The sequence below is a fragment of the Anopheles gambiae genome, chromosome 3, assembly GCF_943734735.2.
Source record: "Anopheles gambiae chromosome 3, idAnoGambNW_F1_1, whole genome shotgun sequence".
In the NCBI taxonomy this organism is placed as follows: Eukaryota; Metazoa; Arthropoda; class Insecta; order Diptera; family Culicidae; genus Anopheles; species Anopheles gambiae.
The window spans coordinates 22454453-22472361 of NC_064602.1; the positions used below are offsets into that span (position 1 = coordinate 22454453).

At 47.0% G+C, this 17909-nt stretch overlaps 1 protein-coding gene across 1 annotated transcript; it reads left to right on the top strand.

Moving 5' to 3' along the window:
- The first annotated feature begins 397 nt into the window (after positions 1-397).
- LOC1279951 (ras-related and estrogen-regulated growth inhibitor-like protein) lies at positions 398-16633 on the top strand. Its single transcript, XM_061657776.1, has 4 exons — positions 398-550; positions 6742-7055; positions 10857-11025; positions 11128-16633. The coding sequence occupies exons 1-4, from the start codon at positions 475-477 to the stop codon at positions 11262-11264; spliced, it is 696 nt and encodes a 231-aa protein (XP_061513760.1). The 5' UTR covers positions 398-474; the 3' UTR covers positions 11265-16633.
- Positions 16634-17909: the final 1276 nt, after the last annotated feature.

Sequence of the window (17909 nt, forward strand, 5' to 3'; positions counted from 1 at the left end):
AGCAGCAAAGCGATGGCCAGTGGACAATGGTCGAGTTGGTGGTGGTGGCGTGTCCAAATAAACACACGCAGCGCTTGTTGCGCACCGATGACAGTTTGCCCTTTCCCATCAGCAATTGCACTTGTCCTTGCGCTGCAGAATGCAAACGCAACTCTTCATTTGCATCTCGATAAGCCTCTTTGTTTTGGGGTGCTGGCGTGTGCTGCGTGAGAGACGATGGGGCGAGTGTGCTATTTCTATTGTGCAAATGAAGTTGCGGTTGATGTAGATGGTGGTGTTTGGATTTGCAAAAACCAGGTTTCTGGATCATGGGGTCTATATTCTATGGACAATCGCTACGACACTGGATTTAGTTCCTTTCCTTGATCAAGCTTTATTTCTCTTCCATTTCAGATTTGGGTAACTTTACAAAAGGGGCCCTTAGGCAGTAAATTGAACAAAAACATAGTTCCAGCGCCAGAGGACGTGGTCAGTATGAAAACGGAGGAGAAAACAAATGTACCCCGGGTACGGATAGCGGTGCTCGGAAATGTCAATGTCGGAAAATCTGGTGAGTAATAGGACATTGTTCACAATAGTTATTGAAGGTTATTAATTCGAAGGATCTTACAGAGTAGTGTCCTAGATGTTGTAAAACAAACATTGTCGCTAGCAGAAAGTTAGTACTTTGTGGTAGGATTTCACTTTTTTTCTATACATGTATCGAGGGGTAAACAAAGCCTTGATAAATAGTACATGCTCAGTTCTAGAATAAACTTGAAGGCAAATATTAACCAAAGGCCTCCACTTCTTCGCTTGTCTACAACACTCTCCTTTGTTTGATAATAAACAATCGGTCCAGTCCGTGAGCATATCCTTCGGCGTGCAAGCATTCGAAACTGCACTGATGCTTCACACCGTTTCTCCACTGCCGTATGGGCGCAACGGCTGTTTCTCATTCACGATCCACAGCTCGTAACTAAGCCTGGTGGAGTGGAGTTTTAACAACAACGCTGACTCGCGGCTGTGATATTCGGCTAGCACCCAGGAATCAGACCTTGAACGACGTGCCCTCGGAAATTTGATTCATCCAGAGCGAATTTGTTTGTTGTTCTTCGCTCGCCAAACAATCGCGTCCACGCAGCCGTGGACCGTGAGCAACGACAGCTCGAGAGGACGCAAACGTCCCCAGGCGAAACATCATCCCTTTTCGTGTCCTTCGTTGCTATGGATTTTTAAAACCTGACCATGGACTTGGGACCATGTCCGCTGCCAACATCTGATCCAACCAAAAATGATTCCATTTATTTGCTCTTCCCTCAATTGGCTGTTTGAAGTAAGCGTATCGAATTGGCAGCAAAGATTTGTTCATTTATTGACGAAAAGAGCACACTTCTCAACAGGCGTGCACTTTTGTCTATGGGTTTGGATGCACGATTCGTAAGACGTTTGGCTTAACTGTGAGGCAGCACACGACGCTACGGAACGTGATCACCGGCAAGCAAAAGCCGCCCACGGGAGTAGCCGGGGGTAAAGAGCATCAGCTGGACTTTGGGTGGTGTTTTGTTACCGTGTGAATCATCAAACGGCCAACGTGTATCCATTCTGCGCCGAGATCTTTCAAATACGGCAACAGTCTAACGCGGTGTCCGGCCTGACACGACAAGGAAAAATGAGCACCGCGGGGAAACATAAACGAAACGTGCCAGTGGCAGCAGCAGTTGGCCCGTTTGCTCATCGACTTGGCACCCATTCAAAATTTGGCACCATTCGGGTAGAAGAATATTGTTTAAAAGAGCTGTGTGTGGTGATGAAAAAAAAACTATTCTTTCCCAGGTTTTTGGGCCGCTTTGGCGGTATAAAAAAGCAGCAGGGCTGATTACTTTTGCAAACATTCAGGATTGTTCTCTGCACTGTCGTGTCTGCAAATACAAACAAGAAAAAAAAACACAAAAATTCACTCAATCTTGCTGGCAGGATGGATGGTAAGTGAACGCCATCGAAAAAAAAAAACAACCGCAACCTCAAGCTATGGTACCATTTTGCGACAATTATGAAACCGTCACTCATCGCAGCCGACGCTCAGGGCAGCCAGGGGGGGGGGAGGTCCGGTCCTCAACGGACCCAACGATCGTTGCCAACTATACCGTATCATGTGTGTGTGTGGGGAGCAAATACTGCTGCCAAATGTTGATCGATTTGTTGTTCCCTCATTCAATTTGAAAGGGAAATATTTCATTTTGCCGCTTCCGATCGGATAAGACTGCACTGCGCTTGGGGACTGAGTTGGGTGCGAGTTTTGGTGCATTTTCCTGTGCGGCAGTGCGGCAGATAGATATTTTCATTTCCACGACTGACAGATTCCTTTTGCCCGCTTGCTCCAATCCTTCCCCGGGCACAGCTGTGTGGGGTGCTTCCGCGGTTTGGTGACTCGATCCTTTGCCGGCGCGACCTTCAGGGCGCTGTACTGTTTCGCAAAAAAAAAAGAAAACAAACGGCAGCGGTAAAAAGGGAAGAGTGCAAAGCAGCAATGCATCATATCGCGAAAGTACGGACGGGATCGGTGGATTATTTTTAACCCAGGTGTGGGATTAAAACGGACCAAGCCAAACGGTCTTGCTTGTGGAGAGCGCATCGCGTTACTGTCTCTGTTTTCTTTTGCCGTTTTTAATGTATTTTCTTACCAAACGTTTGCTTCGGAGGAGGATTACTGTGGCCCAGGGTGATGGTGATGGGTACCGTGTGAGAAGTATGAGGCGTTTGACTTTTTGGTCCACAAAAAGAAATCGATTGAAGTTGAATGATCGGCGTGACGAAATGCGTCCCACAACATCCGGGAGTTCGAGAGGGAAATCCCTGAAAGGAGAGGGTTAAAGAAAAATAAATAAATGCACTTTTTCAAAGTGTTTGGAATGAAAATTCTGATTCATCTAGAAGTTCTAAAGAGGAGGTAGAGAAAACATATAACAAACACCGGATAAAGTCCATCGGTGTACAGAGCTCACCAACTCATTCGTATGGACCTGTCAGAAGCAATCGCCGGCTGAAATTGAGATATATAACTTTCTACACAGCAGATACGGAGGACACGGCAGATGGGGATAAACAGCCGAACAAATAAACTTGCAACTTTTCCCATCCGAACCGGTTCATCATGATGCACTGCCACACACACACTGAGCTGCTGTGTGCATCGGGAATGCAGGTGGGAAGATGTAGAAATTTTCCATCGTGCGTTACCCGTTTGCATACGCTGAGATGTGTATGTCCATCTCCAATAAACAACAACGAGCGCCTGGGAAGTGAGGTGCCAAAGGGAGGGTGTGAAAGAGAGGTTGTAACATCTCCCTAGGCGCGAGTTTTTGTTTACGCGCTGCTGCAGCATGTGTGTTGTGCACATTTTAACTCAATGAAAGTTGTTTGGAGCTCTGCGCTCTGGCGCATTGCAATGCCGTTTAGCTATGAAAGAGTGAGAAATGGCGCAATTTAACGATGGCAATAATTCGATACTTGCGTTGCAAGCTGAACGCATTTGCTGTGGCGTATTTTGTAACTGAAATTGCTCGAAATTGCTAAGTTAAACGGCTGAATGTATTAGTGTTTAGTGTTTCAAAATTTAGCAAAATTGTAGCAATTTTCTACGTTCCAACTCCGCAGCTGTTGTGATTAGCAGAGCGTTTAATCAAATAAATCAATTTGCAAAAAGTTAAAAACTGCCGCTACTGCGTACATTACGTCCCTTTAGTAGCGGCACTAAACTGCTCGAACGTGCATTGGCAGCCGGTTCCGAAACGTCTCGTGTTGCGTGTCGATGGGCGTATTTATTTTCTATCAATTTCCAAAACCACGGCGCAATGCACCGACTTCAGGAAACAATTTGATACAAATGGACGAAATGGTTTACTCTTACACTTTGCACGGCGTGGGTTTGATTTCCGTGGCCTGATCCAGGTTCTGAGATGTCGACTCGGGTGAGGAGTGAAATAGTAAACAATGGTGCGCAAGTGAATGAGCGATCACGCTGCGAAACGGTGGCAATTTTGCGCTTGCACTGCTGCAGTTGCGGCGCCTTGTGAGAAACAACATGTGAGTTCCTTTCCTTGGCCCGTCCATCATGCAGCCGAAGGGAAGTTCCAAAAGGGGTTGAAATTGATTTATAGCTCACACTCCAGCACCGTGTCAGCTGGCAGGATGCTTGACGATGCGGGAAAACCCCGTTCGGCCTGATCAAACGCAATTCAATCACGCAGCAAGGGCCTTTCATCAACGAAGGCCATTCTGGACCGCCACACTCCACAGGACAGTTGCCACGCCGTTGGCCACTCATTGTTGGACCGTTTCGACGAGTCAATCCACTCAGGGGACTGAAGGCCCTCCAACCGTAACAATAAAATCAGTTCCAAACACTTACTGCTACGCAACCGGCAGCCCCCCTGATGTGTAAAGCTGTTACTTCCGCTTGGGTGCTTGTACTTGCTGTAGTTCGCTGTGACATGTTTCCATGTTCGTCCCCCCTTGTACCCTTGTATCCCTGGGCGGTTGAAGGGAAATGTGGTTGAAACATGTGCGGCAGGTAGCAAAACGTCAAAAAACTGTCGTCCTTTGTCTAATATGATGAGTTGTTGCTTAGGCCAACGAACCGATGCCGGTGTCGCGCCGGGGCACTATTAAGTGTCCTATTAGTTGATGATTAAAGAACGGTTGCGGAAGATGTTCCAACCTGGGTTGGGATCCTCCCGGGGGTGAAGGAGGCACCCTTTGCGCTGACAACTACCCTCCGATAGTTGCGCGTTTGGCGCTTGCAAACCAACCAAAGCCCCGGACCCGATTCTAATAAGCACACCGGATGATCGGTCCAAACCTGGTGATTCTCATTTATCTTTCACCAGCGCACGACCCCCGCTAGCGCTGACAGGTTTGAGGCCGTCGACCTCAATTATTAGGCGGGACACCTCTGCGGTGCGCCACCAACGTGGCGGGAGATTGATGGCGTCTTTTTCGATGGCGTCCGGGGTTTTTTTCGGAACGGATGTAACACGCCGTGCGGTAGCGGTCGACTGATTGACAGGTTCGATTCTTGGTTGAAACTCTCGCACACACGTACGTTTGCAGTTTTACAAAATCAGCTTGGTTTGTGTGTGTGTGAGTGTATTTTCTGTCCCTAAATGTGTGACACACTTACCCCATAGGTGTATCACTTTTCAGTAGCATTTGTGGAGTGGAGAGCCGGTTCAATTTTGCTCCGATGCCCGAGCAAGTTCAAACTGATTGGATGTTTTGCTTTGGAGAATGTCAGTGGAAGATATTCTGCGCCCACATGATTTCTTCTTCTTTCCCCTTTTCGGAGGCAAAGAAACCAGAACAGACAAATCGATGGTCGGATTGGGTCACCAACATGAAAGGGAATCTGCCCAAGGTTAGCAGATGGTTGTCAAATTTATCAATTAGCTCAAAACAAACCGACGCGTGTCGCCCACCACCACTCATCGTTTGAGGTCTGTGCTTGTGGGTGAGCACTTCTTGGAGGGGTTGCAGAAGAAGACAAAAAACACGCACACGCAAGTTGCATTGAACAGAAAAGAGCAGAGGAAGAATGATAAGAAGCATAGAAGCAGCGATCGAGGGTAAAATGCTGCGCGTGGTTTTCTCAGTTATCGAATCTCGACGGCTGTCTTTGACCCAGATTGGGTGCACGGCGCGGGATTTGAACCCCCAGTGGCCGATTTGTTCTCGTTTTGCTTTCGGTTGCGGTCGTAAAAAAGTCCCCTCACCCTCCCCAATGATGTGCCCTCACGTTGAAGTGATGTGGTAGTATGCTCTGGCTTCCGCGTGTCCGTGAGTTCTCGCGCGAGGGAAGATTGGTTAGGAAGAGCGTTTCATCACACCCGTACCGTCGCCTCGTGTCCCGGGAGTTAATCTCGGGTTGCCTCGGCAGAAGCGTGTCCATTCAAACGGTGGTCGATGGTTTTAATACACATGTCTGCGCACCGAGGAATGCGACGAGGGGCAAACAAGAGAAGAGACGACTAGCAAGGAAACCAAGCGCACTAACAAACAGTGTAGCGTATGATAGAACCAGACGTGTCGGTATTAGCTCGATTATTGAGGTTAAGGAAAGATGTCTGCAAAGACGTTATCGACACAAGCACACACGCCCGCGCACCCGCATGACTAATGCGGTGTCATTTTCACTTTCCTTTCGGGGGACCTTGAAGCTTGCTAGCCGTTTTTGAAATTGCCACCCGATTAACTGATCGTTCCGGCTGGCGTGTTACTACCGTCCGGTGATGGAACGATCATTCGCACGGCCATAATTTGTGGTGCGGCGTTGGACAACTTCCTGCTACAGGGTGAAGGTTACGTAGCAAAGTAACAGTGACGTAACGCTCGCTAGAAGCACCCACTCGAAATGACCACTGCAATTCCCGCTGCGCCTGTTTGCAACAGTGCGTTTCGCGTGTCTGCCACATGCCCGTGAAGACGACGTTGTAGCAGTTGCGAAGACACGTGTGTCCCGCTTTTCCGGCAGTACCACTATTTCCATCCATCAAGAGCAGTGCATTACAACAGGATTAAGGGGAGGTGCAATTGCAGTAACTTCCCGATTTGCCAGAGTGACTACGGAACTTCTCCAGTCCAGCCCTTTGGATTAGGAAGGATACACGGGAAGGGATACAGTAAATGGAAATATCTTCTCCCCAAGGTTAACTGATTGACTGATTGTGATTTCTCTTCTCCTTCTCGCACCCTCCTTTACTCCAGCCCTCACCGTACGCTACCTGACCCGACGGTTCATCGGCGAGTACAGCTCCAACACGGACCTGCTCTACAAGCAAACCGTCACGCTCGACAGCGGCGTGCTGGATGTGGAGATAGTGGACATCTCGGCGGAGAACGACAACGGCTTCCCGGTGGAGCAGATCCAGTGGGCCGACGCCTGCCTGATCGTGTACAGCATCACTGACCGGGCCAGCTACGAGTACGCCCAGCGGTCACTGGCCGAGCTGCGGCAGCTGCAGAACGCACCGTCCGCCTACCTGGTCGGCAACAAGGCCGATCTGGATCACCTGCGTGAGGTAAGTGTGGTCGTCCCTGTTTTACTGAGGCTGGTTAATTGGATTGGGCTCCGCACTTCAGCATTCGAGTGCCTGTTGTTGGCCCACCCATGGGGAAAAACTGGGGTGAATCGAGTTCATCAAAAACAACATCCACGGTTGGAGAGGGTTACGAGTTGACTGAAGGCTTAGGGGCCGGCACTGTGAACGCATCAGTGTGCGTGTTTATTGGAGTTTGAGTTGATGTTGAAGTTGTCGAGTTGAGGACCTAAGGGTAGTAGCGCTGTGCGTGTATTGGGAAGTTTTCCTACTTACTATTACTTTGAAAAGGCCAGCAGCTCGTTGCCCTTTCCGGGGAAAAACCCTACACAGATTTTGCTGTTTTGCACCAATGCCGGTGTAGTGTGATTGCCATGCAGCATGAACTTCAATTTGTACTGACAGCGAGCGAAGAGATGACATTTGCATTCGATGATGGTACGGATGTTGTTGCGGGGGTATTGCACCGCAGCAGTAGCGACAGATAATTAAGCCAAAACCCTGTTCCTCAAACTGCGAGACTTGGGAGTCTTGGGAATAATCTTTTTAGCACACAGCAGCAGCACAGACAGAGCAGCACACTTAACCTTCACGAAGACGGGTCTGCCCAGCGTCTGGATTATGTTGCGAAAAGGTTCATTTTTCACTGCCCGGCTTGGGTTTGGCGGGTTTGGCACGCGAAGCAAAGGCGGCAGATGGAAACGTACGACGTGTGCGTATGCGGCAATTAGAGCGTGACGTGAAATTGAATGGAACCTGAGCTCGCGGGACAGCTGCTGCTTGTAGCATGCGCGGAAGGAGAGGCATTTTTGTGGAATGTTGAGCCGCGATGACGCTGGTGCGGTCGGAATCAATTTTCTTCGCCGAGTTGGGAATGGTAATGGAGAAAGCTGCAGGAGCGAAAAAGAATAAAAAACCAGCAACAGCGGAGAGAGAGAGGGAGAGTTTTTGTTCCTTTCCATCATTGGGATCGACTTGGGGGGAAACTCGTTCGGAAACTTTTTTGCCTTTAATTTGCCACGATTTCTTGGGAATCATTTTACTTCGAAAGATTCGTTTTTCGTGCTCCTCCACCTGCTCGCTGTGCTTTGCTTGTGTTATCTCGATCACTTCTGCAGCCCATTAAATTGATGGCAAGATAGAGAGGGAGATGGTGAGCGTTGGATAGGGTAATCGAAACATTCTCCACCCTTCTGTGTAAACATTGAACGGTAGCATCGTAACAAAAGTATGCTCTTCCCCTGCACACACACACACACCAACTAGCACCACTTGGCCCTTTCAGGTCCGCCAGTTATTAGTGGTTCCGCGAAAAACACCGGGCGTCTCCACCTCGCGCAACCGCTCAAACCCGGTTAGACAATGGAGGTGCAGGAGGAGAACAAAAAAAAGGGGATAAACTGAACGTTTAATCCCTCGCCCAACGTGGTGGGGCAATTTCACGTGATCGTGGCGTGATGCAGATCTTGGCGCGCAAAGGCAGGGCCACTTGACGCTTCGTTCGCTTGAGCGGCTGTTGCCGGTGAAATAAATCTATTATCGATTTGCTGCAAAGTGGTCTTGCGTTCGTGTTCGGGTTGGAGGGGGGAAAGGGAGGATGACAGAAGTGTGAAATATTTTCAATAATCTCGTCGACAACTTGCAAATTTATTGATTGGCTTTTCATTTTCACCTTCTTTTTTTACCTTTTTTGGACCAATCATTTGCGTTAAATCATTGTTTCAATTTGCTTTTCTTTTCTGTTCTATTGTCGTAGCTTATCGATTGTTGAGCAGTTTTTAAAACCAGTTATTTTTAGCTTATATTCGTTTTACTTATTACTCAGTTTTTTTTAAACATTAAATATTGCGTTCAATGTTCAAACAATCTAAACTATTTTGTTATTTATTTGTTATTTTGTTAAACTAATAAAATTAAACTGCAACACCATAGCAACATATTCAGATTAGTTCTCTGTTCAATTTTCAATTATTTTTAATTTTTAATTGTTTTTCTTAATATTTGTAATTTTAGCATAATTATATTGGGCGAATAATTAATTAGTAACTGAATTTAGTAACAAATTTTTAGATTTTCATTTTATGCTCATTTTTTCTATTCTGAATGGTTTTGCAATTAGTTTAAATTATAATAAAAAAATGACTAAAATCTATCAGATAGTTTTAGTTTACATTATATAATATTAGATTAAGAAAAGGTATTAAAAACCACAAATAAATTTACTAAAACTCTTTATTTTCTACATTCCTTCTTACTGAATCACTATACAATATTTGACTGCAAGGCACAGATAAATAACCCTGTAGGATGCACGTTTGGATGCAGTGCGTGATTTGATAAACATTTTGGAAGTAAAACGTGCAACCGCAAGCACACGAGCTCAAGTTTTTCGTGGTGGTTGTTTATACCAGCAGCCCACATGGATGCACTACTAAACCCAGTGTATTATTCACGCCCGGATGGGTGCCTGTATGCAGCTTGCTGTGCATCCCGCTGCATCGTGTGGGCAGCTGGGAGCTAAGCTGTCGAACGGTTGCGATTAGCGAACAAGCGTCCCTGGTGGGTCTGACTGACTGGTATGTATTAGCAGCCGAAACCACACACACACACACGACCGCATACCCAGTTGTCGTGGGTCCCTCGGTTTGGCCTCGTTTCGTGTCACCTCGCCCAATGCAATGCCATTGGGTTGTGTGTCACCTGTTCCAACATTGCTCGTGGTGCCATTCATTAGTCACGGTGCAGCCAATTCGCTTTGCCGTGGCACGATTACCCCTTGGGCAGATTCTTAGCCAGCCGGAAAGACAATAAGGGAAGGGAGGAGCGGCGGCAGGAAAGTAAAGGAGGACTCGATTCTCATTAACACGTGCAATTTGGCAAACGTGTTGTGGCCGGTACGGCTCGTTGTCAGTTTCGCAACGTTGCAGCGCGCGCGCGCCGACAGCGCCGAGGCAGCTTGTTAGCAGCAGGGCTAATCGAAATTAATTATGATGCCAATCGCAAACACTACCAGCCCCTGTCAGCTTTTTTACCAACGCCAGCGCGGATTTCGCCAGACATTATCCAGAGATGGCCTATCTCGGGTTGACCTACTTTTAAGCTGCCGGCGGTGGGGTCCGCGTGACACTGCGTGTTTTTTGCAGATTCGCAGACGATTAAGATGTCAACTCGAAAGGCTGTGCCAGGGAGTAGGGGGAGAACATAGGGGAAGACAACTGTGCCCCGCGGGCAGCAGGGCACAGTTCGTTAACCTTGGGGTGCGTACGCGTAGGATACGGCCAATCGGTGCCAATTTGTTAGTTTGCAGGACAAGCAAACACGATCAAGATTGTGGGACCAGCCTGGGGGGGAAGGTCGTCACCGTCCTGTAGTGGAAAATAGCAATGGCATTTGACAAATGTTTTGTTTTGATCGGCAAAAGATACTGGCTTGCAGGAGCGGAGCCATTAGTTTCTCATCACATCCCTCTACAGAGCAAGCTTAGGCAGTAGTGAACCCCGTGTGTGTATATGTGTGTCGGTTTGGAGCATAGATTTATCAAGGTGCTAAGATGCAAAGGAAACATCTCCGACACTGTGCAAAAATATTTGAAGCTGTCAAGCTTGGGACCGTCTTGGGCGAATCTTACATTGAAAACCACTTAACCTAGTTTCCGCGTGCGCCTGTTGTGACTGTATCGGAAGGAATGTTGTGCTTCTTTTTCCATCCAGCTTTATCCAACTGTCCAAGCGAAGAAGTCTCTAACCACCATTCCATCTCTTACTCTCCTTGTTCGACGTTCAGGTTCAGGAAACGGAAGGCGCATCGCTGGCCGCGTCGCACGCGATCGGCTTCTGCGAGGTGTCGGTGGCGGACAACACGCCCGCCCTCTACAAAGCGTTCGAACGGTTGCTGGTGGAGTCACGGGCCCGCCCGGTCAAGCCGCGCAAGTTCTCCGTCAGCAAAATGTTTGGTAAGTTTGCATTGAATCTCACATCAAGTAGGAACTGATTTTTGCTAATTTTCTGCTGTGTTTTTTCTGCTTTTCTTTTGCTCTCTCTCTCTCGTGCTACAGGAACGCTGATCGGTAACAACGGCACACGGCAACCGCCAGTCAGCCAGGGTACGGTCGTGCCGTGCCACAAAGGCGAGCTGCACAAGTCGCGCGTGATGAAGCGACGCCAGGCCTTCACAGCGACTGCCTCCCTATGACCGACGTCGACCACGGCCGAGGACAGCAATTAAACAAAGCAGCTTAGCAGCGGGGTGCATATTCGGTGTGTAGAGTGGACACTGAGAAGCTGGCGGAGGGAAAGGGACGGAAGGGGCCAGAAAAACCAAACCAAAATTTGTGATGCTAGAAATAATATTGGAAGTGATCCCCCCCCCCTCTTTTTTCGGCTCCAACCGTCGTTCCCGCCCGTCGTCGTTTTCCGTGAGCGCGTCGTCCCGCGTTTCGATACAATCGGCGCTCATCAATTGGCTCTTGCTCGGCTTCTTGATTTAATCTTATTAGAGTTTCCCCTTTTCCCACCAAAATCGTATAGTGTCCCGCATCTCGATATAAGTTCAGCTTCAGCATCCCGAGAAACGCCTTTATCGTTTTAGCTAAAGGTAGTGAGTTCTCGCGGAGGGGGCCCTTTCAAAGCCTAGACTAGACAGCGATGCAATCCGGCGTGTGTGCGTCAGACTGTGTGTGTGTATGTGAGTGTTTCTACAGACAGGATGTTGTTGTTGATCGTTTGCAAATCCTTTTTCCCCCTCGGAATCGATATCCCTTAACCCCACTATCACTTTCTCTCTCTCTCTATCTTCCGCTTCACGTGTAACAGCAAGTAAACAGCAGCAAAAGCAACCCATTAGTAGCGCGTTTTTCGCAAGCAGGCGCGCCTCCTCCCCTCGTTCCCTGCTTTTCTGGATGGAAAATTTTCCTTCCACAGCGGCACGTTTTCCACCCAATCGAGCCTCATTAGTGTCGTCGCCTGGCAACGACAGCTGGAGAATGCGGGCTTTCCGGCCCGGTGAAGAAGGGGTTCAGTTTCAAGCAGCTAAGGAGGGAAAAAAGTACTTCATCAGCGAAGAAAAAATGGGAGAAAAAAAACGAACACAACCACCACCAAGAAAAAAAGGTGGCGTTAGTGGGGGGGTTGTTGCGGGAAAGATCGAAAAAGTTGTCCACGTGGCGCATAATTTTGAGGCCCACCATACGGGTGGCATGCGTAATTGATTATTTGTTTTTTTTTTGGGGATGGTGATGGTTTTCTGTGTACTCCTTCGTTTTGCATTGAACGGAAACTGAGCAGGAAAGGGCACACCACACATTCGCATAATTTTGTGCCATGTGTGCGGGATGGGCCGACAAGCAGCACTAATGGGTGGGTGGAAAGGGAGCGCGACAGTATCACCTTCACCAGCGATTGTATAATCAAGTGAATGTGTCCGTGGGCGTGCAGTAATTTTCGACACCGAAGACAAACAGTTTCCAGTTCGCTCCAGTCTTTTGCTCCTTTTCTCGTTACTATGACGGAATTAGTGACTGGAGTAGGGGCTTTTCCACAACTAATACAGCTCTCGTTAGCTGTGAAGATGATTAATAATTGTGTAATAATAAGCCGAACGGCACGAGCACGATCTGGTTCTTGCAAATGTGTGGTGTTCTCGTAACGATTATACGATAAGTTTACTAGTTACATCATCTCGATATCGATGGTATCATGCTATTGGTTTGCCCTTATACGGAAAGTTAATCCTGTTCTGTTGAACTTTCGATTGCTTAATTGTTTTGTTCAGACTCGTGTCTTGCTATACAAACAACCAAATCTTGCTGGAAACGATGCTCTATCTCGCGGACAGTTTCAAGCTGTTTGTTCAAATTCGTCTTAGCGCAAAAACAAACAAACAAGCAGCGAAACGAGTCAAAACACACGAATCATTGCATTCAAAAGCAGTGTCCACAGGCGGCAAAGGCCTGATCGGTTCGCTGGAAAAAGTGCCTGGACATTTAGCTGGAAGTTTATTCCGAGTTTACTGGGAAAACACACACAAAAACAAAGTCTCTGTAAAAAGCCCGCATTTTGCGTTGTTTTCAACTAATCACCATCAGACCAGATCAATAGAGCGCTGGACATCTGTTTGATTGTTGCTCCCTCGGGCGGGGGGGAAATTAATCCAGCTTTGAAGGATACGATTCGCCATAAATCCCAAACCTGTTTGCTGTCGCTCATCTTGCAAGTCATCCCCAGCCAGGTGCCAGGGCATTGCGGGCGATGGATGGCAGTTGTTTGCTGCGAAATGCCTCTGTCTGTCAATTTTTCCATCATTGCGATTATTACTCGTTTTCATCTTTCTGCCACAGCAAAAACAAAAAAATGGGCGCCCATTTTGGTTCGTTATATTTCAGGACACTCCTCGTGAGCGCTATTTGCGGGCGCCTGGCTGGCTATAAATGCAGCCACACTCGTGAAGGCGTTTCGATACGCTGTGGCGTTATTCGATTGGTCGCGTGTGTCACAAATCAAACGTATCATAGTTGGAGAGTGTGCAGAGGCGTGATCCATTGGACGATCTATTTCCGCTCACTATCAACCTCTTCTTGCTCTGGACTATTATTACACGCAGACTATAAGTTGTCGCGCGTCGCGTTGTGGCGCAGCATTGGGGGCAATAAATAGCACCCAATTTAAGTGCTGCAAAAGCGTAATTTTAATGATAACAACACTTCCAACCCAACATGATTGGATCATCAAGAGACAAGGAAAAGGACAAAACACATGTCCGCCTTTATTAAAGTACTTTGCAATGCGTTTGCGTTTTGCCTTTAAACCTTCTCGAAGCAAAAGGGGGAGGAAGGAAAAATGTTTCCATTGCTTTCGTCGGCTCTTTGTGTGCTGGTTGGTTCGCAAACCCGGGTTTGACGCAAGTGACGCCAGTGCGCGCATCCCGTCATGACCGGATTGAGAGACAGCGGAGCGCGCACAAACCTTTGGCGACTCCCTCTCCCCCGATGTTTTTCCCTATCCCAAGATCTGTCATTGGCAGAGCTCTTTTCCGATATCGCCGCGCCCGGGAGTTTCTCGAATCTCGCCGTCTGGGAATAGGCTGAAAACAAAAAAAAATCAAACGCAAAGGTGGACCAACGCGTCCCTCTTGCTCTCGCTCTTTCTCTCGCTCGCCCGCCTTCTGCTTGTGGTTTTAGACGGACGAGCTGGCGATGAGTTTGTGTTTGACTCATCGTAAAAATAGATCCCTTTTTGCTGCCTCTTACCTAGCAGTGGTTGGTGGTGCCGGTTTGGTAGGATTCTTTCGTTTTGCTTTGCGGTACACATTTCAATGTGTTTCGCTTGCTGTGCTCCAACCGGAACCGATCAGTGAGCCGGTGTGTGTGTGTGTGTCACAAACGTCATTCGGCAAAGCGTATCGCATCGGACGGGGAAGCGCCATATTGGCCACGGAGCGGAGACCAGCGCCGCACAGCATGGCATTTCCGGGCAGCTTTGATGAGAGTAGGGAGCAGGGGGCAATGAAGGCGTATGTCTGTTTAATTCCAGCGTTTCGCTGCCAAATACGTCATGCATTTCCCGCAGTGGCATTGTTTTGCTGTAGTGGCGTAAAAACCGTGCCTCCCAACCCGGTGATGCCTTTGAGTGATGGTTAACTATTTTTGAATTCCTTTCTCTTGCAGATGAGCAGTTTTTTTCTTAGCGGCACACACGTCCTCGGACGTCATTAACGCGGTGTGGCTTTGGAAGAAAAAAAAAGGTGAATCCGTTACGTCTGTGTGTGTGTTTGCTAGTGCAAGTAGAAAACCCCCCTTTCCCCAAACGATCAATGGTGATCGTTTGTGCGCGAAAAGCGAGTGTTTGATCCTTTTTCTTTTGCTTTTTTGTTGTTGTTGGAAAGTGGACTTATTTCGAGACCAAAGTTGAATGAGTTGTGCGTTGTAGAGGGGAAGAGTTTTAGGGTCATTCATTATATGCTGTTCCCTCTACGACACCGCTGACATTGAAGCGGTGTGGCTTTACATTACGCTCCGATTTGCAAATGATCAACCTTCATACCTTTGAAGCATCTTTATCTTTTCCTCTGATTTTACACTCTTTCGCAACTATCCAAATGCAACTCACCCCTCTTGACTGCTGTTCTTTCCACCCCTTTCATTAATTAAGGAACGAGAGCAACGTTTGCCTTTGCGAAACATTTGTAATTGAACCGTTGATGGTACGGTAACACGGGGATGGTACGATGAAGGGAGGAGGAGGTTCAAAATTTCAAGCAAGGCTGTGAGTAAAGTTAAGTTTTCCCCTTTTTTTCGATTCGCTTCACTCCATCCTTCTGCTGTCCCGATACTATCTGCTTGTTTGAGTGTCTTTGAGGGAATTGCAAAGTAGAGGAAAACAAAATGAAGTAAATTAGTGGAAAAATTGAAACAATCAAACACACACACAGATAATGGCACACAGCCGACCCGGTTGCATCCTGAGTAATTGTTTGGTTTGAAAGCCCAAGGACGATCAAGCTGTTGCCCCCCCATTCTAATTGTATGCCTTTCTAATGGTAAAAAAAGAAAACAAAGAAACTTATATCTCCCGTTAACATAGATGTCAATGCCAATTGGAACCAAAGCCGCCAAAATGCGATAAAAATTCCCATTACAGGAAATGAAATGTAAGGTTAACACTCGTACACTCTCTTCTCTGCTTGCTCTGCGCGAACGCATCCAATATTAAAGCGGATCGCAGGTTGCACAGAGACACTTTTAATAGCGTATAGAGAAAGAAGAAAATAGATAAAACAATGAATGTTAGGGTAAGGAATTGGGAGAGATGCAGCACACTGTGAGCCTAATATCAAATGTTAGATTTATCGTGATTTTGACGCTAATAGTGATCGATCGGCACATAAACAAGTCGGCTCAGTCTATTGTTACAGTAGGTTAAACAAAAACGTATGCTACGGGGAATGGTATAAAGTAGCAGGAAAGATGAAGAAGCAGATCAAAACAGCTGGAAGTGAAGTAGACAAGCGAAAAAGGTTACACAAAAAATCGTTATAAACCCGCAATTTGTGGCTCCCGTTGTGCGCATATCTTTAATATCCTTATGTTTAAAACCACAACCCACGCGCAAAAGAACAGGGACGCTCGTGCTCTACTAAATTAGTTGCATTAACGGATAATGGTCTCGCGAGGCGAACAACGGTGAGCGTAGGATGCGATTTAGCTAGGAAAGCGTGATTGATAGCATTACTTTACGCTCGCCCAAAGGACCCAGCTGTAATGAAGTGAAAATTAAGAAGCATTTTGCACGAAAATCACGCGGATGTTTGCTGTTGCTTTCCGGCCCAACCCATCCCTGCGAAAGTCTCTAGTGGAAACCAGTTGAACCGCTTGAATCGAAATCGAAACCATTGTGCGGTAAAACCCCGTTTCCCTAAACTACTTGTATTATTAACTGGTAAGTGTTTTGTTTTATGCGTACGCGTTTATTGACATTAACGGAGTCTGCGTGAGTCTTTGATTATGGGTGAAAGGAAAAACAAAACGGAAAATAAAGATAAGCATTTGTACTAAATATGAAACATAATGGTGCGTATAATTATTGGCCCTCTTTTTGTGTCATTACTTCGAAAAGTGCATATCACACATATAAATACTCTAATTGCGATCGTACATATTCCATCGAACTGCATTAAGGCAAATTTTCCACGTACGAGGTAAACGCTAATGGGTCCTTGTGCTAATGGGATGCAAATTTCTGTATGTGTGTGTGTTTGAGTGTCCTGGTTTGCGCGGAAACGTGATACCATTCTGCCCTCGGTGCTCATCTTACTCCGAACGCAACGGCATCGGAATGGGTGTGTAGGCCCGGTGCATCCGGTGGTCAACAACCGTTGTCACGTTGCCTGTTCGTTCTACTAGCCTCGGTGGATTGTGTTTGGGTGGTTGCAGCGCTTCAAAGGCACACACACAGGACCTTCATTATGCGGTACAGCGACCCGTTGCGGCCGCACGGGACCGGCGGTCGAATGATGGTGTCAAAAAATAAATATTTAAACCGTACCTCTCCCCCGGTACCTTTCTCGAATGTGGCCTGTGTGTCTTTGGTTTATGATAATGCGTTTTTCAGCAAAGCGCTTCCTGCGTTACCACACCACGTGCTTGCTGCAGGGTCGACAATTCATTGTGCATTCACGTGGTTTGGACAGGCTGGTGCTGCTGCTGCTGCTGCTGCTGATGATGATGCTAATGGACATGTAATTCGTCTCCTGCTTCAGAGGGCTGCAGTTTCGCTTCGAGGGACACATACGGTGGCTGTGCTAGTCCAGTTAGGCCGACTGATGAAGGTTCTTTGTGAGCGCTTGGTAACGGTTATTGGCGGTTCAATAAAAGCCACAGAATTGAAGTCTTTTCTGCATGAGTTTGAATGCAGCTAGCAAGGAGTACATATGAGTTTGAAGAACGCGTTTATTTGTAAAGCGATGACATGGAAGTTAAGTATGTTGAATCAAGCAATCAACTTATCTATGATTGAATTAATTAAATTGGTTGCAATATAGAATTGATAATATCAGATATGTTTGTAGTGCAGAAGAAACATTTATCTGTTCTATTACAATAACATTGAACTCACAGAACAGGCAATCCTCTAAATTCGACCCACTCGAAGTACTACGGTTTTGATTCGAACTGTTTGACAACTGCAATTTGCTCCACTTGAATAACCTTTTTTTAAGTACTCAATTCTTTGGTCTATAACGACTCCCTATAAGATTTCCTCTGAAACATTACATTCGATTACAAACAAAGATAGCCTGGGGCATGAGTATCCACAAAGTTAATAGTGTAAAAAGCAATGAGTG

Bases quoted from the DNA above. Each gene is read 5' to 3' on its own strand.
- LOC1279951 (XM_061657776.1), top strand. From the start codon at position 475: ATGAAAACGGAGGAGAAAACAAATGTACCCCGGGTACGGATAGCGGTG. The intron at 551-6,741 runs GTGAGTAATAGG...CCTTTACTCCAG, and splicing joins TGTCAATGTCGGAAAATCTG to CCCTCACCGTACGCTACCTG. The intron at 7,056-10,856 runs GTAAGTGTGGTC...TTCGACGTTCAG, and splicing joins ATCTGGATCACCTGCGTGAG to GTTCAGGAAACGGAAGGCGC.